General features: G+C 38.9%; 1 protein-coding gene across 3 annotated transcripts in view; it reads right to left on the reverse strand.

Moving 5' to 3' along the window:
* The window catches only part of LOC134358560 (fibrillin-1-like), a 462,213-nt gene that overhangs the window by 70,942 nt on the left and 366,014 nt on the right, over window positions 1-25,257 (reverse strand). For all 3 annotated transcript variants that reach the window (XM_063070931.1, XM_063070932.1, XM_063070930.1), the window contains 9 exons: window positions 22,296-22,421; window positions 18,313-18,465; window positions 12,039-12,107; window positions 11,469-11,594; window positions 9,136-9,255; window positions 7,976-8,098; window positions 6,215-6,346; window positions 5,986-6,111; window positions 2,927-3,133 (listed from right to left, as the gene is read on the reverse strand). In XM_063070931.1, the coding sequence (XP_062927001.1) occupies window positions 2,927-3,133; window positions 5,986-6,111; window positions 6,215-6,346; window positions 7,976-8,098; window positions 9,136-9,255; window positions 11,469-11,594; window positions 12,039-12,107; window positions 18,313-18,465; window positions 22,296-22,421 (1,182 nt within the window). The remainder of the gene's footprint in view (window positions 1-2,926; window positions 3,134-5,985; window positions 6,112-6,214; window positions 6,347-7,975; window positions 8,099-9,135; window positions 9,256-11,468; window positions 11,595-12,038; window positions 12,108-18,312; window positions 18,466-22,295; window positions 22,422-25,257) is intronic.

Consider the following 25,257-nt stretch of genomic DNA (forward strand, 5'->3'; position numbering starts at 1 on the left):
AGCCTCATCCTGAGAGCAGATGCAGCAGAGACGGAGGAATTGCGAGAAGGGGATGGCATTTTTGCAAGAGACAGGGTGAGAAGAGGAATAGTCCAGATAGCTGTTAGAGTCAGTAGGCTTATAGTAGACATCAGTAGATAAGCTGTCTCCAGAGATAGAGACAGAAAGATCTAGAAAGGGGAAGGAGGTGTCGGAAATGGACCAAGTAAACTTGAGGGCAGGGTGAAAGTTGGAGGCAAAGTTAATAAAGTCATCGAGCTCAGCATGCGTGCAGGAAGCAGCGCCAATGCAGTCGTCGATGTAGCGAAGGAAAAGTGGGGGACAGATGCCAGAATAGGTTCGGAACATAGATTGTTCCACAAAGCCAACAAAAAGGCAGGCATAGCTTGGACCCATGCGGGTGCCCATAGCTACCCTTCAGTTTGGAGGAAGTGTGAGGAGCCAAAGGAGAAATTATTAAGAGTAAAGACTAATTCCGCTAGACGGAGCAGAGTGGTGGTAGAGGGGAACTGATTAGGTCACCTCCCCCTCGTACCCCATCTGTTATTTATATACACACCTTCTTTCACTCACTCTCCTTTTTCTCCCTCTGTCCCTCTCACTAAACCCCTTGCCCATCCTCTGGTTTCCTCCCCTCCCCCTTTTCCTTCTTCCTGGGCCTCCTGTCCCATGATCCTCTCATAGCCCTTTTGCCAATCACCTGTCCAGCTCTTGGCTCCATCCCTCCCCCTCCTGTCTTCTCCTATCATTTTGGATCTCCCCCTCCCCCTTCCACTTTCAAATCTTACTAGCTCTTCCTTCAATTAGTCCTGACGAAGGGTCTCGGTCTGAAACGTCGACTGTACCTCCTCCTAGAGATGCTGCCTGGCCTGCTGTGTTCACCAGCAACTTTGATGTGTGTTGCTTGTCCAGCATCTGCAGAATTCCTCGTGTTTATATTTTTTCAAGCTACAGGCTGTCAAGAAGGTTCCAGTCACCGGGAAATTAGAGTAACTTTAAAAAGAGGCAAGAGAAATATTACACCTATTAGTTCTATTATGAAATGAAAAGAACATTATTTTATTTCATGCTCATTCATTTCTTGTCTGTTCTGTAGCACTTTTGTTATTTCTATATCCTTTTAACACCTTTTCACAAGCCAAATATTTCTAAATTTTCTATTACTAGTTCAGTAGCCCAATTAAATACTTTTCCGAGTTTCTCACATCATATGTTTACCTAATTAAAATTTTATTTATGTTTTAATTGTTAATTCAGTGAATGTATTATACCCAAAATGTTAATCAGTTTTGTTTCTCCAAGGTGTTTGTAGCAATGTACTGAAATAATTTTAACCATAAAATCTTCTATGTAAAAAATATACTGTATGTCCATTATAAACAGGCATTTCTTCACTTAAACAGCTATTGACACAGTTTATCCGCAATGTGTGCAAACAGTTTTAATTGGTTTTATTCATCTTTTTGCTATGACCATTCATGTCCTCTTTGTTCAACCACTTATCCATTCTAATACAGAATCTCAATATAACATCTGGCTAAAGTCAATGTACCACATTAAAAAGCATCATATAACATCCATGGAAGAATAGCAACAATATTAAAAACTATTTGTTTTAATATTTACTATGCTTAAATCCTATCATGCTCTTTCCCCCTGTTGTCTCTGTAACCTTCTCTGCTTTGACTACTCCCTCCATCTCTTTCTTTCTCGCAACCTGTCCTCCCAAAACTCACCTGGCACTGTTTCCTTGCCTCATCTTTTACAGCTGTAAGTTCAAACTCTGAAATTCCTTTATAAATTGTTCTACCTCCAAATTACTTTTTTTTCTATCTTAAACCTGTAGCATTTACTTGTGAATGCCGGTGAACAATTAAGCAGCTACAAGAGAAAGTGGATCTATGCCCATTTCCCTGCACGTGAATGCTAAAGGCAAGGCTGAAGCGTTGATAATCGTGCTCAATCAGAAGTGCCGAGTGGATGAAGCATCACAGCTTCTTTCTGAGATTTCAATCATAAAAGAGCATAAACTAGCCTGCAGAATGGTCACACAATTTGTCTATTAAGTTCAATACAGATAAATACAAAATAGTGCAGTTTGGTAGGCAGAGAAAGCATCTACTGTATTACTCAGAAGGTGTGAATCTAGATCTAGAGAGATCAGAGTACAAATGTAACAATCAATAAAAATAGTGCACAGGTTAGCAAGACCACAAATAAACACAGAGCAGGCACTAACATTTATTTCTAGTGCAAAATAATTGAAATACTTGTATCAAGCCTTGATTGGAGCATACATAAGAATTCTAACTGGTATATTATAAAAAGGATACAGAGACACAAGAGAGGGTGTGCAGAAGATAATTAAGGATGAAATCAGAAATGTAAGGTGTGTACTTTTCAGGATAGGATGAACAGGAACAGACCTGTGCATTTTGTTCCCTTTAGAAAGGGCTGGCTGGTGGCTTTATATTAAAGGCTTGAATTGGCTATGCACAAAGAGAATGTTTCCATTTGTGGGAAAGAGCATAATTAGATAATCATTGACATACAATGGTCACTATGAAATTCAATAGTAAAAAGAAGCAACTTTTTTACTTAGAGTACTGCAAATGCTGAACTTGCTACGATGGGGAATGGTTGAATAGACAGTAGTGACATTTTTAAGGAGAGGCTGGAGGCTAGACAGGCAAATGAAGGAGAAGAGAATAGAGGGTTTGGCTGATAGGTTTAAGATGCTGGCATGGACTGACTGGGCTGAATGGCCAGTTTCCGTGCCATATGTCTCTGTAATTCTACATAAAGTAAAGCTATTATTGCTGGAAAATACCACAAATCATTGCCAAATTCAGTGATTCATGAAGAACATGATTAAATAGAAAATCAAGAACAATGAGTATCTTTGAACAGCAGCTGACGTAATTACCTTTTTCATCTGTGGTGTAACCAGGTCCACGTGGACAAAGCTTCTTAAAAGGGCTTGTTCCTGGAAGTGGGCAGATTTCACATTGTGTCCCCCAGCCACGTCCACCATCACAGCAGCACTCTGATTTTGTAACAGGATTTCCGCTGCTGGAAGCCATCTGACACATTGTCTGTAGTACTTCCGAGAAACATAAACCTTTGCGGTTGTCTATAAAACACAAGTATATCAATAAGTCATGGAATCATTAAAATTGATACTATTTTTTAAAAAGTTGGTTAATTTGATAGCCAGCATGTCTTAGTCATAGTCATAGTCATACTTTATTGATCCCAGGGGAAATTGATTTTCGTTACAGTTGCACCATAAATAATTAAATAGCAATAAAACCATAAATAATTAAATAGTAATAAGTAAATTATGCCAGGAAATAAGTCCAGGACCAGCCTATTGGCTCAGGGTGTCTGACCCTCCAAGGGAGGAGTTGTACAGTTTGATGGCCACAGGCAGGAATGACTTCCTATGACGCTCTGTGTTGCATCTCGGTGGAATGAGTCTCTGGCTAAAAATACTCCTGTGCCCACCCAGTACATTATGTAGTGGATGCGAGACGTTGTCCAAGATGGCATGCAACTTGGACAGCATCCTCTTTTCAGACACCACCGTCAAGAGAGTCCAGTTCCATCCCCACAACATCACTGGCCTTATGAATGAGTTTGTTGATTCTGTTGGGTGTCTGCTACCCTCAACCTGCTGCCCCAGCACACAACAGCAAACATGATCGCACTGGCCACCACAGACTCGTAGAACATCCTCAGCATCGTCCGGTAGATGTTAAAGGACCTCAGTCTCCTCAGGAAATAGAGACGGCTCTGACCCTTCTTGTAGACAGCCTCAGTGTTCTTTGACCAGTCCAGTTTATTATGAATTTGTATCCCCAGGTATTTGTAATCCTCCACCATGTCCACACTGACCCCCTGGATGGAAACAGGGGTCACCGGTACCTTAGCTCTTCTCAGGTCTACCACCAGCTCCTTAATTTTTTTCACATTAAGCTGCAGATAATTCTGCTCACATCATGTGACAAAGTTTCCTATCGTAGCCCTGTACTCAGCCTCATCTCCCTTGCTGATTCATCCAACTATGGCAGAGTCATCAGTAGTTGACGTCCGAGGTGTAAATGGTGAAGAGAAAGGGAGACAAGAGAGTCCCCTGTGGAGCCCCAGTACTGCTGATCACTCTGTCGGACACACAGTGTTGCAAGCACACGCAATGTGGTCTGCCAGTCAGGTAATCAAGAATCCATGACACCAGGAAAGCATCCACCTGCATCGCTGTCAGATTCTCCCCCAGCAGAGCAGGGCGGATGGTGTTGAACCTTAGATTTACCAGCTACATCCATCCAAATCACTATATATGGCTGAACCAAATTTTGTATGAAAGGGATAAACACAGCCTGAAATTCCTGTTTGAAAATTTGCCAATGTTGTATTTGAAAGATCTAAGGGAAATTACTAAAATTTACAGAGTGTTTCAGTTTTTAAAAATGTCAGCATACAACCAATATTTATTTATAAAAATCTCACTTCCTTAAGTGATATAAATCTTTTCAAAAATAGCAAAACTTAATAATAATTCATGTTGAAGTTGACTATAACTTCCTTTTCTAAATGGACTGGATACAAAAACAAGCGTAATATATTCAGTCATGTAAAGGTAAAGTTAAGATATTTTACTACTTTACGGTAAATACATCTACTCTAGTTTATTCATCTTTACAAATGAAACGGTCTATTAATAAACTGACATACAATAGTGCTTAACTTACTGAAAAATTTTAAAATAATCATTAACTACAATTACATTTCTCATACATATATGATGAATGATGCAACAACATACATTTTCATTTAAGTAACAATTCAAGTATAACTGTTCAACAGTTTTGTTTTACTACAGTTCTGATTTGCACAATGTCCTTTCAGTTAAGCAGGAATCCAGAACCATGTGACTGATAAAGCTCTACTCTCTGTCAGGCAATACACCTCTAAAGTAGACAAACGTAAGTGTGCATGTTCCATCAGAAAATACAATGAATCTTTCTCTGTCAACTGCTTCTGAGTAATGAATGAGACAGCAACTCTGCGTAGTTGCATGTGTGCAGTTAAACATGGTTATCAGAAACTTGGGAATTTACCTAAATGGATAATAACTGAAGCCATCAGAAAAAATAGGGCTCATCCTTTGGTGTATTAATTTCCAATAGAATGAAAAGTGTTAATTATTGCCAAACAAAATTGGTTGCACAGAGAATAAACATTACAATTATAAAACACATTCATTCAGTCTTATTAATGGAGATTTTTTTTAAACAGTATAAATTTAGACCCCATTTGTACATTTTGTTTTTGATTAATTCTTTGAGCTCATAATCCCAGGTTTGTGCTTTCCTCTATTTTGCTTTCTATAAATGATTTATGACATTCCTATGCTAAATTCCATATGATTTAGATTTGCTATCACTGAGTATTTGACTGGCTAGCAAATCAACACCATAGCCTGCTAAAATATTTCTGATGTTCTCGTATGACATGGAAGGCGATTATTTAGTCCATTGAGTCTACACTGGCCCCCAGAGCCACCCATTTATTTTCCTAGTCTCTTATTCTTTTCATGGAGACCCCAAATATCCTTTAAAAGGTGTTTCTCGGTCTGGGTCTTTAATAACAACAAGATTAGATTCAGAGTTCCATAGAAAGTCTGCACATAGTCTATTTAGGCTCACTTCATTAATAATGTTAAATTATTTTTCTTGCATAGGGCATCTGCAGCAAATTGTGAAATTTCCCGGTAATATTTTCCCTTGTAAATCATACCTTACTGTATGAGAAGTAGTTCCCTTTTCCTCCCTTACTAAAATACACAAACTGTGATTTTACCGAATTGCTAATTAAACAATGCAACAGCAGAATACTGAAGAAATTTAGACGACAATATATCTAGTAAAATTAGATTTGGAACCAAAGCTATTAATCAACAATCAATAAAAAATTGAAACTCACCAATACATTCTGTCTGTGTGGAACTGACAGTGAATCCTTCGTTGCATTCACATTTATAGCTTCCTGCAGTATTTATACACCGACCATTTTCACAAATGCCAGGTTTGGTGCGACATTCGTTTTCATCTAGTTGAAATAATTATGACATGCTTAATACAGCATATTGCAAAAATGAACTCAAGTATTCTAAGCCGAATGGTAAGATATTCATAAAGATTTGTTCTTTTACCAATACACCTATCACCATCCAATTGGAGCACCAATCCAGGTGGGCAGATGCACATGAAAGTTCCAATCAAGTTCTTGCAAACCATGCCTCTTTCTGCACAACCATCGAGTTGCTCCTCACATTCATTCTGATCTGTAAAATTATGCAAGATTGGGGGTTTTCATTGACATTACAAATGATTTTTAAATGAAAAATGAGACTGAAACAACGTGAGTTATGAATTTACATTGAGCGTCTTGTGAAATAAACTGTTACTTTGTATTTACATGTGTTATTGTAAGACCACAACCACAACTTCAGCATGCCATGGAGGCTGATACAGGAAGCTACTGGAATTATAGTGTGTCTTTCTTTAAATGAAATGCTGGATTAAAGGTCTCATCTGCCTCTTCAACTGAACATTAAAATGCCACCAAAGGATTCCTGGAACTGACTGTGTTAGTGTCTAGGCCCATACTTTTCTCTTAACAGCTGTAGGTATCAGGTAATTCTTCATATTGTTACTTCTGACATTTTGTTGTAATTGGAAGAAAGGCTCAAATTGCCTGTCTAGTGTTTTCAAACTAGAAGTCATATACTATTCAGTGACCATTTTATTAGGTCCCTCTTGTACCTAATAAAGTGGGTACTAAGTGTTTGTTCATGGTCGTTAGATGCTGTAGCCTGTCCATTTCAAGGTTTGATATGTGCATTCAGAGATGCTCTTCTGCACACCATTGTTGTAACCTGCAGTTTTTAGAATTACTGTCGCCTTCCTGTCAGCCTTAGCCAGTCTGGCCATTCTCCTCTGACCTCTCTCATTAACAAGGCATTTTCGCCCACTGAACTGCTACTCACTGGTTGTTTTTTTGTTTATTGCACCATTCTCTGCAAACTCTTAGGACAGTTGTGTGTGAAGATCCCAGGAGATCAGCAGTTTCTGAGAAACTCAAATCATCCCATCTGTCACCAACAATCACTCCATGGTCAAAGTCACTTAGATTCCATTTCTTCCTCATTCTGATGTTTGGTCTGAACAACAAATGAACCTCTTGACCATATCTGTATGCTTTTATGCATTCAGTTGTTTCCAAGTGATTGGCTGATTAGATATTTGCATTAACGAGCAGATGTACAGGTGAACCTAAGAAAGTGGACACAGAGTGTACTTCTTCAGTCTTCATTGATATTAAAAAACAAATAATCATACTCCATAAATCCAAGGTAAGATTCTGGTGAAGTCTTCAAAAAGGAGTGTTTAAGATAAATATAGTAAATGTTGTACAGTAACATAAATTTAAAAAAACTATAATTATATATTGGTTCTGAGTTCTAATTTATGTTGGCTCAAATCAAACACATTCTGAACTGATTTCAATACAAACTGAGATGAGAAAAGAAAAATTATTAAATCTGACTGTTGATTCATCATCACCTATTGAACACTACTGTTCAAAGTAAGAATCCACTTTAATGAATGAAGTATTGTCCTTCTATGGTGAATATAAAATAGGCATATTGCACAACAAACCCTTAATAATGGCTTAAGTATAAATGGAATAACTTTCAACAGAGAGGATGGACAGTTCTTCCAGCATTGAGATTATTTTGCATGTTTGACAACAGAGTACAGATAGCTCGTATCCAAATGAATTCAGATTTGAACTTTGTATCAATAACTATGGTGTTACGATTGAAACAATACTCAAAATGTAGCATTTTTACAGATATTAAGCTCAAAAGGCAAAGTTACCAGTCATTAAAATGGAAATTTGAATTCACCTCGGCACATCTTTCCATCTTGTCTAAGAACATAACCAGCAGGACATTTACATTCATATCCTCCAAGGGTATTAACACAGCGGAATGCACAAAGTAGAGGATTTTGTGCACATTCATTTATGTCTGGTATTGGAAAGAAATAACAATAAAACGTTATCTTTGATCTTCCAAATATTAGTGTGAAAAATATTTCATGCTATTCAATTTTCCCCTTTACTTTTTCTTTTCTATTGAAGGTATCGATAAACACTGGGGCATTAGTACCTGCCAATATTTCATGATAAATAGGAAATGAATTCAACTCTGAATTTACTACCTCTGTAAACACAAAGTTGATTCGTCAACTATTAAACATTATTAATTTTTGCATCCCATTGCAGTCATGATCATACCATTTGGTATGTCTACACTCCTGCCCTTCAGTAATGATTGAAAGATTTTACTGATCTATGTCAAACTAAACCAATTGGAAATTTTAGACCTGGCAACGGTGGTGTTGTGTAATAAGCATGTTAACTGTCTGTTGGACTGTGAGTCTATATTTCATCAATCTCCAAATTTACTGAGCTACACTTACAATTTTTTCTTCATGTGCCACTATCAGTTCAGTCATTGGAAGAGCAGGACTCAACAGAATATGCGGAATTTGGGGTGGGGTTTCCAATGAACCACCTGTATTGGGGATGAAACAAGGATGGGTGCAGAGCATTAGGAAGTGAACATTCCTCGGTTATCAGAGAATCAGTGATTTGTGGCAGAAGCAGGTGATTGGGAGTGATGGAGAATGGAGACTGTGACAAAGGTTGGGACTAAGTGTTTTCAATTTGTTGGGACCCAGGGGAAATCAAAGAATCTAGAGAGTGGACTTCAGGGAAATCAAAGGGTCTGTGGATCTTGAGGTGGTTGTGTCATGGAAGATCCAGGGTGAAGTGGGAATAGAAGATCTCAGTCTTGCCCAGTGCTAGTAATTGTCCCTGGAGTGACAACTGATGGTTGCTCCTCTGAACAAAGTAGTCTAATTTCCTTGGTAACACTCCTGAAATGGTCAATTTCGCATTTCAACCTGGGAAAAAGCGAATCATTTTTAATCAGATGGGTCCGAAATAAATAGCACTGTAAAGTCAATTTTACTTGTGTGGAAATAAGATAAAGATGATTACCTTCACAAGTCATCATAGGTCCTGGTTCAAATCCTTCTTCACATGCACACTCAAACCCTCCAATAACATTAGTACATGTTCCATTGCCGCAAGGATTACCAACAGAGCATTCATCGGTATCTGTTGCACGGAAGATGAAACATAAAATGTAGCCTCTTGGCCTTAATTTCTATTAACAGCTTAAGAGTAGATCCACTCCTTGCTTAATGTTGCAGTGACTTTATCCTGAACCTATTTGTTTGAAGTGGTAGACACCATGGCCATTTACAAAACTTTGCATCTGTCTGCCTAACAAAAGGTTTGATACTTTTAAACTGAGGTGTGCTGCTTTTTTGTGTAGTGTTACATACCAGCAGCAATAAATCACAAATTGAGTCAGGCTTTAATGTTAAAACCACTATATCTATTAGTAAAGGAAGAAAAGGTATGTCACATCTGGAGTTTCTCCGGTTAGCGGTCGATTTCCCTCCACGCCTCTCTGACGTAGTGGGGAACCGCGTACGAGATGGAAAACATGCAGGGGAGCCGGCTGGATTCGAACTCGGACCTTTCGTCCTGAAGTCCGGTGCTAATGCCACTATGCCACCAGCCGGGTCATACTTATTAGTATCTACTCAAAATATAGAAAATTAAACAAAATAAATAGAAGTTAACAGTGTTATGTTGTGTGGTTCCCAAACTGTCAAACTTTGGAACAGTACTTAAAGTTTTAAGATGCAAACTAGGAAGGTCCAGTAATCCATGGAATAAGTGAGCGGAGAAACTTCTAAATCTACATTAAAATGTAGAGAGGAGGTGATTACGAAGAATTCCACAGGTTCCACACTGGGAAAACGAAGTAACAGTCACCGAACTTCTTATCTGTTGAGTCGTCCCGAAATCCACGTAGAAATATCACAAGGTGACTGTCACAGAATATACCCTAGCACAAGTGGTTACCACATAACATACCCGAAAACATATAAGGGTTAACAAAGGTAGTCGCCACAAAATATTCTTTTTTTTTGTCGCGTGCCTGCGTGTGTGCAAGTCTGTGCGTGTACGTCTGCATATGCATGCTGATGTCTTTTTCATGGCTTTTATAAGGCGTGCAGCAAGAGAGAGACTATGTGGCGCGCCACTCCCCACACAGACATTTTCACAGTATTTTTCCTTTTATTTTACGAGGTCGAGTTGTGATCTCGACACTCAACCCGACATGGATGGAAGGCGTATTCGGGAGTGGACCTGACTGGTTTTGAACCTGGGTACCTCCACTCCCGGGTCCAGCGCCAATGTGATTGCGCTACCAGCCGGCCCCACTACAAAATATTCTAATAAATCCACGTATGGATCATACGAAGTGACAGTCACACATCCAATGTGCACTGAGTGCTGTTGATCAACCCAATTCTCAGGGCATGGGAAAGTATCAGACTTTACCCATTGCTGCAGCAAGCTACTGCCAGCAGCTTGTGGTCCAAAGCTTCCACACTCTATCTCTCTCTCCTCTCTTCTCTGAAAGTCCCAGCGGTCTGTCGCAGCTTGTTATACTGACGTCATAGTCCTGCTTCATCCAGGCGTTTTAAAGTGACACCCACAGTAAATAAAACGGTGGTCACATAACAGTAGACTAAGGGTAAGCCATTGTAACTGTAGATTTTATAGTGATAAAACAGGGCTCCAACTATGCCAACATGTGGTCAAGGGACGTGCCTCATATTTGCTTTTGGGGCCAAAGGAAGTGAAATCGATAGAATTTCTGTCAAATTCTACCAAACCTGTTATAGAAGGTGATTTAAAAAAAAAGGCAATGTATACTCCCTGGTGAAATGATCTCCTTTAATAAAAAGAAACAAGTAAAGCTAGGGATTTAAAACAACTTCAGCAATCCTCTAACACCTAGCTTACTGATTACAATACTTTCTTGGGACTAGGAAGTCAGAACCATATCTCATTTAAATTTTTAACAAATAGTGAAGCTTTTCCTCCTTTTTGCCATTTTCTCTTCAGTGAAATCCTAAATACAGCTGTTCCCAAAACAATGACCTTGACTGTGGTCTACAGATGCAGGAGGGAGATGCAATTGTTTGCACAGAGTTTTGTTTCTCTGCATGCTGGGTGTTTGACAGTCTTCTTTAGTTCTAAAGGGTTCTATCGGGTTTCTTTATTTTGTAGCTGCCTGTAAAAAGACAAATCTTAAGGTTGTATAAAGCATACATACTGATAATAAATGCACCTTGACTTTGACTTACTGTAAATCCGAAATGAGGCAGCAAATGCTTGTCTTGAAAGTGATATGATAACAAAGAAAATTGTGTTATTCATTGTCTCGACATTTCAAGAGAACTCACCTACACACTTGATTCCACTATAATCGATATTGAACCCAAATGGACATTCACAGCGGAAGGAACCATCAGTATTGATGCAGTGTCCATTTTTACATATTTCTGCGTCTGTAGAACATTCATCCACGTCTTTCGCCAGAAAAAATGCAGAAAAAAATATAGTTCTAGTGTCAATGGAAATATAATGTTGCCATTTAAAAAATGAAATGAATGCATCTACTTTATAAAAAATTAAAAATATAAATCCAGTAAACAAAAGACTAATATTACAATCAGACACTGTTTCAGAATCACTTTTGGGGATTTAATACTTTGTTGTTTCCTCAGTATATAGAGCAAAACTCTTAATGGCTTGTTTTATACATTATTCATTTTACTAAAAAGATTTAGGTCAGCCACAAGAATGAAAAGATGCAACAATTAATAATCAAAATGAAGTAATTTCATTTTAAATGTACTGCTTCCTGTCATTATACACATGACATAGTTTATTTTATTAAGCTGTCAATTCTAGGCACTCAGATAGGCATTTACTTTGCTTTCACAGTAAATGAATGAAAAATCAGACCTTACCTACTTGTGAACCTTCCGTGTTAATTGTAATTCCCACCAAGCCACTGGGGCACAATTTTCCAAACGCTTCTACAATGAAATTGATAAGGCTAAATCAACTAAGCATTCCACATCAATTTGCAGAGTGTATGCATTCATGTATGTATGTATGTGTGTAAGTCATTACCTCCCTCCTGGGGAGCATCAAAGTGGAAGTGGAGAAGATAATATGACAATGTGACTGGAGAGATCAGTCAGTATACAATCTGACAATGGGAGCAGAAAAAAATGAGTAATTTGTCACATATGAGATGAGGCCCTGCAGCAAGAGTGACAGGGCAGTATGCCAGTGGGAGTGGACAGGTCAGTCCTGTTGCATGGAAGAAAAGTTTTGACAACATGAGTGGAGAAGAATATCCAACAGCCAGAATGAAGGACCACAGAAATAAAAAGAGAAGAGGTCGGACTAAGAGCAGATGGGCAGGTGTGGGTACAATATCAGTATGGTGGATGGAACATTACCTATATGGAGTTACCCACACTTTAGACAGAATTTACAAGTAGACACATTCTTCTGTAAGTTATAATGAAGCATAAGTCATACTAGTGTATAAATATGACTTCCTCCCCCCCCATTTTCCCACTTACCTTTATGACCAACATACAAAAGCATTGATATACAACAGATTTTACAATGACTGAAAATATATTGTAAGAACAACATACATGTGAGTAAACTATCTGGATAACTACAGTAAATTGATGATATATTTCTTAGGATTGGCATCTTATTGTCCATGGAAGTCCCATACAAATTGCATTCCAGATAATATCTAGTGCGGGTTGGAAATATTAAAAATTATAGTTGGGTTAATCAGAGACAACATGGATTTATAATGGGGAAATCAGATTTAACAATTCTGTCAAGAGTTTACTGAGGCTGTAACCAGCACAATAAACTAGTTAATGTGGTGTTTTTGAAATTTAGGAAGTTAATTATTGAAAAATAGAAGCAATTGTAGGTAACTTAGCCCTTAGAGCTTGTTCCGGTATTCAAAATGATCATGGCTTATACTCTGTCTCATTACCAGTAAAACTTAAATAATATGTTCTCAGCCATTTGGAAATCATAATGGTTTGGCATCTGGATTACCTAATGGCAATGTTCCCCTCTGACTCATCATAGCCTTGGTTCCCAAACACCCCTCTGACTCACCAGGGTTCTCTTTCACTCACCCATGTCAGATGGTAGCATTCCCTTGCTAATATCTGACACTGGGGTCGCAGTTCCTATCCTCCCTTCCAGTTGCTGTGGCCCTGACCCCCATGTTCCCTTCCGACCTAAAAGGGCCCCACTGGTTTCCTTAAACTGACCAGGATCCTATTTCCTATGTTTTCTCTACACTTACCAGACTCACTGGGGAATTTATTCCCAGTTTATTTACTAAACTGTCACATCTAAAAAAGGCGTGTGTATTGATAGAGAATATCACCTGATAGTCCAGAAATTCTGTTAGTCCAGCACCATTGAAGTCCTGTGCATGCAGATCATCAGAGTTTTACTTTACTACATTCCCACTCTCTGCCCATGATTTTGATGCCTTTCATGCCCAGAAATTTACGTATTACTGTCTTAAAAATAGTCCTTTGTGGTGATGAACCGGGAGGTACGTCATCTGCTGAAGGCTAGATCTGTGGCATTCAAGTCTGATGACCCAGGTCTGTACCAGAAAACCAGGTATGATTTGCGGAGGGCTATTTCAAGGGTGGAGAGACAACTTCGAATGAGATTGGAGGTGACATCGGATGCACAGCAAGTCCGGCAGGGTTTTCAAGACATTACTTCCTATAAAGCGAAACCCAATTACCTGAATGGCAGAGATGCTTCACTACCAGATGAACTCAATGCCTTCTATGCCCACTTTGAAAGGGAGAGCACAACTACAGCTGTGAAAATCCCTGCTGCACCTGATGACCCTGTGATCTCTATATCAGTGGCCGATGCTAGGCTGTCTTTAAAGAGTGTGAACCCTCGCAAGGCAGAAGGTCCCAGTGGAGTACCTGGTAAGGCTCCGAAAACCTGTGCCAACCAACTAGTGGGAGTATTCAAGGATATTTTCAACCTCTCATTGCTACGGATGGAAGTTCCCACATGCTTCAAAAAGGCAACAATTATATCAGTGCCTAAGAAGAATATTGTAAGCTGCCTTAATGACTGTTGTCCGGTAGCACTCACATCGACAGTGATGAAATGCTTTGAGAGGTTGGTCATGACTAGACTGAACTCCCACCTCAGCAAGAATCTGGACCCACTGCAATTTGCCTATAGGTCAATGGCTGATGCAACCTCAATACTCTCCACATGGTTTTAGACCACCTGGATAACACAAACACCTATGTCAGGATGCTGTTCATCAACTATAGCTCAGCATTTAATCCCATCATTCCGACAATCCCAATTGAGTAGTTGCAAAACCTGGGCCTCTGTACCTCCCTCTGTAATTGGATCCTCGAGTTCCTAACCGGAAGACCACACTCTGTGTGGATTGGTGATAACATCTCCTCTTCACTGATGATCAACACTGGTGCACCTCAGGGGTGTGTGCTTAGCCCACTGTTCTATTCTCTATATATACATGACTGTGTGGCTAGGCATAGCTCAAATACCACCTGTATTTTTGCTGTCGATACAACCATTGTTGGTAGATTCTCAGGTGGTGATGAGAGGGCGTACAGGAATGAGATATGCCAACTAGTGGAGTGGTGCCGCAGCAACAACCTGGCACTCAACGTCAGTAAGATGAAAGAGCTGATTGTGGACTTCAGGAGGGGTAAGACGAAGGAACACATACCAATCCTCATAGAAGGATCAGAAGTGGAGAGAGCGAGCAGTTTCAAGTTCCTGGGTGTCAAGATCTCTGAGGATCTAACCTGGTCCCAACGTATTGATGTAGTCATAAAGAAAGCAAGACAGCAGCTATAATTCATCAGGAGTTTGAAGACAATGGACAATAGGTGCAGGAGTAGGCCATTCAGCCCTTCGAGCTAGCACCGCAATTTACTGTGATCATGGCTGATCATCCACAATCAGTACCCTTTTTCTGCCTTCTCCCCATATCCCTTGACTCCACTATCTTTAAGAGCTCTATCGAACTCTTTCCTGAAAGAATCCAGAGAATTGGCCTCCACTGCCTTCTGAGGCAGAGCCACAACCTTCTGTGTGAAAAAGTTCCAATTTGGTATAATCCAACTTCAATTATACCAGTGCCAAAGAAGAACGTGGTATCCTGCCTCAATGACTATCGTCCAGTAGCATTCACAACCATTGTCACGAAGTGGTTTGACTATCGTCCAGTAGCATTCACAACCATTGTCATGAAGTGGTTTGACTATCGTCCAGTAGCATTCACAACCATTGTCATGAAGTGGTTTGAGAGGTTGGTGATAAAATTCACAGAACCACAACCCTCTGTGTGAAAAAGTTTTTCCTCAACTCCGTTCTAAATGGTCTACCTCTTATTGGCATGTCAACAAATACACACAAAAATTTCTATAGATGTACCATGGAGAGCATTATGACAGTCTGCAAAACTGTCTGGTATGGAGGGGCTACTGCACAGGGCTGAAAGAAACTGCAGAGGATTGTAAATCTAGTCAGCTCCATCTTGGTTACTAGCCTACAAAGTACCCAGGACATCTTCAGGGAGCAGTGTCTCAGAAAGGTAGTGTCCATTATTAAGGACCTCCAGCACCAACGGCAAGCCCTTTTCTTACTGTTACCATCAGGTAGGAGGTACAGAAGCCTGAAGGCACAAACTCAGCAATTCAGGAACAGCTTCTTCCCTTCTGCCATCCAATTCCTAAATGGACATTGAACCCTTGGACACTACTTCACTTTTTTTAATGTACAGTATTTCTGTTTTAGCACGTTTTTAAAATCTATTCAATATCCATATACTGTAATTGATGTACTTACTTATTACTAGCGCGTGGCCAAGTGGTTAAGGTATTCGTCTACTGATCTAAAGATTGCTAGTTTGAGCCTTGGCTAAGGCAGCATGTTGTGTCCTTGAGCAAGGCACTTAACCACACATTGCTCTGTGACGACACCAGTGTCAAGCTGTATGGGTCCTAATGCCCTTCCCTTGGACAACATCAGTGGTGTAGAGAGGGGAGACTTGCAGAATGGACAACTGCCGGTCTTCCATACAACCTTGCCCAGGCCTGCGCCCTGGAAACCTTCCAAGGCACAAATCCATGGTCTCGCAAGACTAACGGATGCCTACAAGCTGTCATATTTATTATTATTATTTTTATTTCATTTATTATTTATTATTATTATTTTCTATATTATGTATTGCATTGAACTGCTGCTGCTAAGTTAACAAATTTCATGTCACATGCCGGTGATAATAAACCTGATTCTGAAATTCCCTAGATTCACTACCCTAAATGAAGACATTTTACCTCTCTGCTTTAAATGTCCTCGGCCCTATGCAGAAATTGTGACCCGATTCTACATTCCTTAGCAGGTAAAACATCATTATGGCAGCTAAACTGCCACAATGTCAGACCTGTCAGAATTTTGTACATTTCAAGATAATTCTTCTCAATCTTTTACAATATAGTTAATAAGTGAACCATGAACCTTTAGAAAGCATCCGGTCCAGACAGGGTACCTGGCTGCGTTCTGAAGACCTGTACTAATCCATTGGCTAGTGTGTTCACTGAAATCTTTAACCTTTTGCTTCAGCAGTTTGCTTCAAGCCACCTGCTTCAAGCAGGCTTCAATTATACCAGTGCCAAAGAAGAATGTGGTATCCTGCCTCAGTGACTATCGTCCAGTAGCATTCACAACCATTGTCATGAAGTGGTTTGAGAGGTTGGTGATAAAATTCAACAACTCATGCCCGAGGATTTGTTCTGATTTGGTAGTTTGAGCTGGTGTTATGTTTTTGTCCACTTACTGCAGCATTTCATATTAGTGGACAGGGTATGAAAAGTAGATTTATCTGGGCTAGCTTCTTGGGACCTCACTGATGGGCTGGTCACAAACAGCACCACGGATTGTCAGAATGGGAGGTGTGCTGCAACGAGAGAGACCTGTGCATACCTAGGTAAGTATTTTAATGCTTGCCCTGTTCTGTCTTAATAAACTAAGTTCTGTAGTTCCAAGTAAATAACAGAAGCTTGTGTCTTTCTGCATATTCGAGCTGATTCCGAGAACCCATTGGTGTAATGTAATGGCTTGCTGTTATATTTCTATTATTTAGACATTTATTAATGTGAAGACTGCTCTGACATCAGTCTTATTATGTACTGCAGTGTTTGCAGTACATATATATAAATATTTTTATATTTAAATATAAAATTCCAATATGATTCCCACAGTGCACGTTAGGACGTTGTTTTCACAAGAATCTTAGAGGTCAGTAAATAAGAATCTCTTTCTTTCGAACTTGTGCTAGTTCCTAGTGATTTGGGCATAATCAATCTATCCAGATTTTTAAGTTACATTTGTTCAAATAGACATTGATTACCTCTGATGATAGACCCTATTACATAATATTAATATAATTGGGCGAGACTCAGTCCACTGATTGTATGTATTTATCTGGGCTCACTTAGCTGATCCTTGGATTGTGGGAAGTTTTGCAAGATGTAATGAGGTGTCAGTGGCAAGTGTGCCCCAGACAGCATTTTGCTGAGACCCTGGGTTCTTGAAATCCAATGAAAAATTTGATGGAGGAAAGGCTAGTATTGGAACCTTGTATCTTGTCAAAGCTGTTGAAACAGTTTTTAAATATCTCTGATGTTTAAAAATATTTAGATTGCATTCAGTAATTTAAAGTGAAACGATTTTAAAACACAATTGAAATAGATTAAAAAAAATTAAAAATGCAGATTAAGAAAAATAATTAAATGTTACCTTGTTAACTCTTAATCACCTGCTCAGCAATCAGGATGATGAATGTGAACTCCGATACTATAGCAGCTGCAGCAGGCACCTGTTGTTCAGAATGTCTGGGACTTACAATGGACCTCCATAAGTCACAGATTTTGTTTTACCTGGGAGCAGCTGAACACCAGTAGTTCTCTCAGAATCTACCAGTCACAGCCAGCATAATTCAGCCCAACAGGCTTTAAATTAGTATTCTGTTAATAAAATATGATGCATTGTTGAAAATAATAGTATGGGAATGCAAAACTTCTTCCTAAATGTGTATTTTTGGGTTTCCTGAATTAGTTCATTTGAAGATATGCAATTCATACACCATTATTTGCCTTTGCCTACCTTCTCGTTCTTTGGGACAGATCTCACATGGGTCACCCCATCCTTCACCTGACATGAAGCTGCAACAACACGTATATTTGGTGATGTTTCTTAATTTGGGCGCAGAGCACACACCATTCTCAAATTTAGAGAAGCAAAAGCTCTCTCTCACATCTATAAATGAAATTAAAAAAATATCAGTACAAAATAACCACAAAATACTTCTGTACCAATTCCAAAATTTATGTAGATTTAAATGGTAAATAAAATCACCCTGGACATAAATACTTGGACAAAATGGTTGATTTACATTAAGTGAAGTGCTTAACAAATGTAAAATGATGTCTTGTACAGTGAAAACAAAATTCAGTATAAATACATGTACAAACACAATGCATCACAAGAATCAACCTCCCCTCTACAGACTCTGCCTATACTTCTCACTGCCTCAGTAGAGATGCCAGCATAATCAAAGACCTCATCCATAATGGACATTCTCTCTTCTCCCTTCTCCGATTGGGCAGAAGATACAAAAGTCTGAAAGTATGTACCACCAGGCTCAAGGACAGCTTCTATCCCACTGTTATCAGACTCTTGAAAGGATCTCATGTACGATAAAATGGATTCTTGGCCTCTTAATCTACCTTGTTATGATCGTGTAGTTTGTGGTTTACCTGCATTGCACTCATTTATTACCTTTTACACTTTATTCTGCATTATTATTGTTATATCTTATTCTACCTTAATGCATATGTAATAATTTGATTGATATAAACATTATGCAAAACAAACTTTTCGCTAGATAATGGTATGTGACAGTAATAAACCAGTGTCAATATATGACTTCAAACATGAACATTTTAATATTGAAATTCAATTGCAAAATGAACATTCCTCTTTGTCATGGATTCAACAATATTTATTTCTGGTGAATTTAACAATGCAGGGAACGTATTTCAAAAGAAATAGGAAAGGATTTTCCTATCTGACATTTTGAGCTCAATCCATCATTCATCAAGATCATGGTTGATTTTCTACCTCAGTGCCATTTTCCTACCCTTACTTCTTTATTTGTCTCTTGCACTATTTATTTATCTTAGTAACTTAAAGTAACTTTTATGTCTTGCATTCTACTGCTACCACAAAACAACAAAAATTCACAACATGTCAGTGATAATAAACTTGATTTGGATTCTGGTTATCCTCATATTCCTTGATTGCTTTAGCCACATTACGTCTATAAATCTATTTCAGATTAACTCAATGACCAGTCCTCCACAGACCGCAAGGTACAGAATTCTAAATATTCACCAATTTCTGAAAGACAACCTTTCTCTTAATTTCATTGTTAATGGCCTACTCCTTAGTTTGAATCTGTGACTTTTATTTCTAACTCCCTAAGGCACCCTGCACCCACCTGTCAAGACTTGCAAGAATTTTGCAAGTTTGATTAGACCACCACATATTCTTCTAAACTCTGAAGAACATATGCCTAGTCTACTCATATTCCTCCACCTGCAAACCTGTTAACCCAGGAACTAGCTAGGTGAATGTTTGTTACATCTTCTTGATGACATTTGTAAGGTAAATATGTTTAAACTTCTCAGAATATTCTAGGCAATGGACCAGAATGTGAATATAACTCTTTCTATAGAGAACCATGAGCCAGTTACAGTGACTAAACATCACATTCAGTAATTTGACGCCTGTGAAGTGCAGTGTGGAAAGTGAGCAGTAACTGTAGCTCAGATGTGCATACATGTACCAGTGGATTCAGAACTGACAGATTGTATCACTGCGTAATTTTCCACCAGCCTCAGCAGCCATATCTATTATTTCTGACCCCAGCTAAAAGATACATTTTCATTAATTGGATCCTGAATTTCCTCACTTTCAGACCCCAGTCATTTTAGATTGTCAACAATATCTCCATAATCTCCATCAGCACAGGTACACCACAAGGCTGTGTACTTAGCACTCTGCTTTACTCATTTTATACTTACAACTCCAATGCCATACTTAAGTTTGCTGACGACACCACTGTTGTTGGCCAAATCAAAAGTAATAGTGAATCAGTATACAGGAGGCAGACTGAAACTCTGTCTGAGTGATGCGACAACAACACCATCTCACTCATTATCAACCAGACCAAGGAGTTGATTATTGACTTCAGGAGGTGCATAAGCTGATTTTCATTGGGGAATTAGAAATGGAGAGGATCAGCAACTTTAAATTCCTTGGTGTTATCATTTCAGAGTATCTGTCCTGAGTCCAACATGTAAATGCTATTACACAGAAAGCACAGCAGCACTTCTACTTCCTTAGAACTTTGTGAAGATTTAGCATAACTTATAAAACTTTGACAACATTTTATAGATGTCTGGTGGAAAGTATATTGACTGGTTGCATCATAGCCCGGTATCGATACACCAATGCCCTTGAATGGAAAATCCCGCAAAAAAGTAGTGGATATGGCCCAGTTCATCACGGGTAAAGCCATCCCCACCATTGAGCACATCTACACAGAGCGCTATCACAGGAAAACAGCATCCATCATCAAGGACCCTCACCACCCAGGCCATGCTCTCTTTTCACTGCTGCCTTCAGGAAGAAGGTAAAGGAGCCTCAGGACCCACAGTACCAGGTTCAGGAACAGTTATCAACCACCAGGCTTTTGAACCTGAGGGAATAACTTCACTTAACTTTACTCATCCCATCACTGAACTGTTCCCACAATCTATGGACTCACTTTCAAGGACTCTTCATCTCATATACTCGAAACTTATGGCTTACTTACCTATTATTATTATTATTTCTTTTTTTCTTTTGCATTTGCACAATCTGTTGCCTTTTGCAAATAGGCTGTTTGCCTTGTTGGGTGCGGTCTTTCAATGTTTCTTGGATTTACCGAGTATGCCCGCAAGGAAACGAATCTCAGGGTTGTATGTAGTGTCATATACATATGTAGTTTGATAATAAATTTGCTTTGACTACATCATTTTTTTCTATTTTTATTTTGAATATTTGTTTTCAATTAATGCAATGCAATTTTCTTTACAGATTCATTACTTTTCAATATTTTTGATTAGTTTAATTTTAAATTCTTTTTCAACTGTTTCCTAACTCTCATCTCGCTGCTCCCATGGGAAGGAGGTACAGGAGCTTTAGGTCCCACACACCAGGTTCAGGAACACTTATTAACCATCAAGCCACAAAACCAGTATGGATAACTTCATTCACCTCAATTCTGAAATAATTCCACAACCTATGGATTCACTTTCAGGGCCTCTACAACTCATGCTCTCAGTATTAGTTATTTACTTATTTTTTATATTTGCACAGTTTGTCTTCTTTTGCACACTGGTTGTTTGTCAGTCTTTCAGTGTAGTTTTTCATTGTTTCTATTGTATTTTTTTGTTCTGCTATGAATATCTGCAAATAAATGAATATCAAGATGACATATATGTACTTTAATAATAAATTTACTTTAAACTTTGATCTGATCAGCAAAGATACTTGGAAGCAATGAAAAGGGCTGTCGGTAGGCTATATGCTGTCTTGCAGCACAACCCAGCAATGATATAAACAGTACCTCAACAAATGTACAACTTGAGAAAGATTAGTTTGGCCTAAGGGCTTGTGTGAGGGGGTAACCATGACTCCTTTAGTAACTAGGTCAACTCTGATATGGCTCAAGCTTTTCTTTTCTAGATGATAAATTTTCTTCCTTTGGTTATAAAAGACACCCCTTGATTAAATGTTTTTTAAGGAACTTTCTGATCTATATGCAGCTTTCACGAGTTCCAAAAATAGATAATCCTACAGATATAAGAAAATTCCATCATTTCTTTAGCAGCAGAAAGCATATCCAGAGATGTGAGAGAAATCAAATTTGTATTTAATATTCTGTGGCAGTGTCTGCTACGATGCACACACAAATGTTACCATTTTAATCTTGGAGAAGATGTTTTATTAATTATGGATGACTATTATCGCAGACTCACCAATGCATGTTCTTCCATTTTGCGATAGTATAGATCCTGGTGGACAGAGGCAGGTGTAGCTTCCTTCAATATTACTACAAGTGCCAAATTCACATAATCCAGGGTCTGTTACACATTCATCGATATCTTAAAAATTAAATGAGATAAGATCTCTGAGTATGCAACATTTTGTTTGCCATGGAAGAACTTTGTAGTATAATATCTTGAAATACTTGTTCTGATATCTAAGGATCCAATATTTATAAAAGAGGTGCTGGAGAACTAAAACAGCAAAAAACAGGTAATCTCGAAATTCCATCTATTTCAATGGCAAAACCTTGTTCCTGTTCTCTGTTTTCTGTTTTCCACTCTGAGACCATCCAGAATGATATTCTCACCAGCTACTGATTAGAAGAGTCAGGAGACCATTAAGAGGTTGTTGTTAGCTGGAGCAGCATAGGGAAATAACAACTTGAACACCACAGGGAACAGGTGGACCAGGGAGAGGTCATAAATAGTGGAGCAGTGGGAATGTTGAAGTAGGAACTTAACATGAAGCTGGCAGATCTCACTTTCCTTTAGTGCTCTGAATTACTGTCAGAGGTAGATCTAAATAGGCTTGCGTAGCATGCCTGTTATGGCAGAACATTTCAACTTAATGACAACAAATTCAAATAATACATTTACTGTTATAGACATGAGAGTGGGTTATGTACATAACAAGTTCATATTACACTGATTTTTTTTGCTGGTATCATGTATAGAATAAATGGCAGGGACCTAGGAATGTTTATGAATATTGGGGTGCAAGTCCATAGCACACTGAAAGTGGTAGTAGAGATGGATAAAGTAGTGCTTGCCTTCCAAGGTTGAGGCATTGAATATAAGAGTTGGGACGTTATGTTGAAGATGTACAAAACACTGGTCAGACTACATTTGAGGCTTTGCATACAGCTCTGGTTTCCACATTATAGGAAGAGATCCACCAGAATACAGGGCTGAAATCACAGAGCGATCCGATAGACAGGCTTTATTCTCACTAGAATGCAGGAGGCTGTGGAGGGTGGCTATAAAATTATGAGGGGCATAAATAGGATAGATAGTCAAAACCTCTTTCCTAGGACAGAGGGAGTCTAGTACCAGAGGGCACGGGTTTAAGTTGAGAAGGAAGAAATTCAAGAGATCTTAGGGGTAGGTTTTTCATATAGATGATTAATTATTCGGAATGAACTGCTGGAGGAGGTGGTAGAGGCAGATACAATTACAATATTTAAGGAGCATTTGGACAAGTACTTAGGGAGGAAAAGTGTAGAGGATTATGGAATTAATGCAGGTCAGTGGGCTTAGCATAGGTAAGTAGTACTGTTGGCATTGACAAGATGGGCTGAAAGATCCTGATTCTGTACTGAATGCTTCAATACTATTGTGTGTGACTCTGGAAATTCAAGATAACTGTATTTATCCAGGGAAGAATAGGTTTAAATGGAGTTCAGAAAAACAACTTGGAAAATTTCATTTTTGATTTTTGGTGAAAGTCAGTGATGAATTTTTTGTGGTGTTATGTATCCAGTCACTGACAGTTAACAACCTGTCCAAAGTTCAGTCATAATAAAACGATTCTATACAATATAACTGGCTTTTAAAAAAGCAAAAAAAAAAAACAAAAAAAACACTAATGCTGAAACAGAAAATATTAGAGATACGAGAGAGTACAGTAGGGTCTTGGCCCAAAGTGTTGACTGTACTCTTTTCCATAAATGCTGCCTGGCCTGCTGAGCTCCTCCATCATCTTGTGTGTGTTGCCAGCATTTCAGGTTAGTGACTTTCCAGTGGAACTGTTCATGTTAGATGAAAAGTTGGACTTTTTTGTTTTATTTGAGCTTCAATGTTATAAGGTTAAGCAATTTTAAATTCCAGTAATTTTTTGTCACTTTCTCAAACACGGTCACTTTACACTGAAAAGTGCACATCAATTGACAGCCTTTTCTGCATTCACAGGTCTCTGATCATTCACATCTTTCTTTCTGGGGAAAACAAACTCAAGGTTAGGTAAACACAAATATCAAACTATGATTCACACTACTACAAGGTTTGTGGTTGGAACTTTTGTATCTACCATCACAAAGCTGACTTTTAAAAGCTAATGCCTTAACAGCTATAAAGGTTAATAAAATAATAGGAGTAATCTTTTGAATACGTTTTCAGCTCCCCATAGATATTATACAGTAATACAGCACAAAAACAGGCCTTTCAGTCCAACAGGTCTATGCTGAGTACAGCATCCTCCCAACTAGTCCCAGTTGTGTCAGGAAATGTAGAGGAGGCTTGACTTAAATGCAGAACAGTGGAGACAACTTATCAGTGAGTGATCACTAATAACAAAGTGCAAAATAGCGTGCCATGAGGGGCCACAAAACAAGAGAGAACAGATACTGAACACAACAAGGGAACAAAGTAACTGAAAACTAGGAGCAACTGGTCAAAGCTGGCTAGCTTGATGGGTGAACAAGGACTATAGATACGAGCTAAGTTTAAATAGGCTACAGGTGATGCGTTGGAAACGAGTGTCAGGTGACTCCTGTTAGCTGAGTGGAGACTGGATGTTGCCTGCTTGTGCAGGCCTGACAGGATCCCCCTCCTACGGATGGCACCTGATGGCCCAGGATGATCCAGATGGAACGCCTCAATGAGCAATGAATCTAAGATGAAATTGGATGACACCCAAGACCTCTCCTTCTGTACCCTTCCCAGTGAACCAGGTACTGCACAACCCATTCACGATAACACGAATCCATCAAGGGGTGAACAGTGAACAGTGTATACTGGACACATTCCATTATCTTAGGTTCCGGAGGTGCAGGGTTGAGTAATCCATGGCAAATGGGCTTAAGACAGCTTATGTGGAAAGTAGATGTGATCCTGAAGGATGATGGTAGCTGGAGAAGGTAAGTGACTGGATTTATGCAATGAGAGATCTTGAAAG

Source organism: Mobula hypostoma, chromosome 18, assembly GCF_963921235.1.
Source record: "Mobula hypostoma chromosome 18, sMobHyp1.1, whole genome shotgun sequence".
NCBI lineage: Eukaryota > Metazoa > Chordata > Chondrichthyes > Myliobatiformes > Myliobatidae > Mobula > Mobula hypostoma.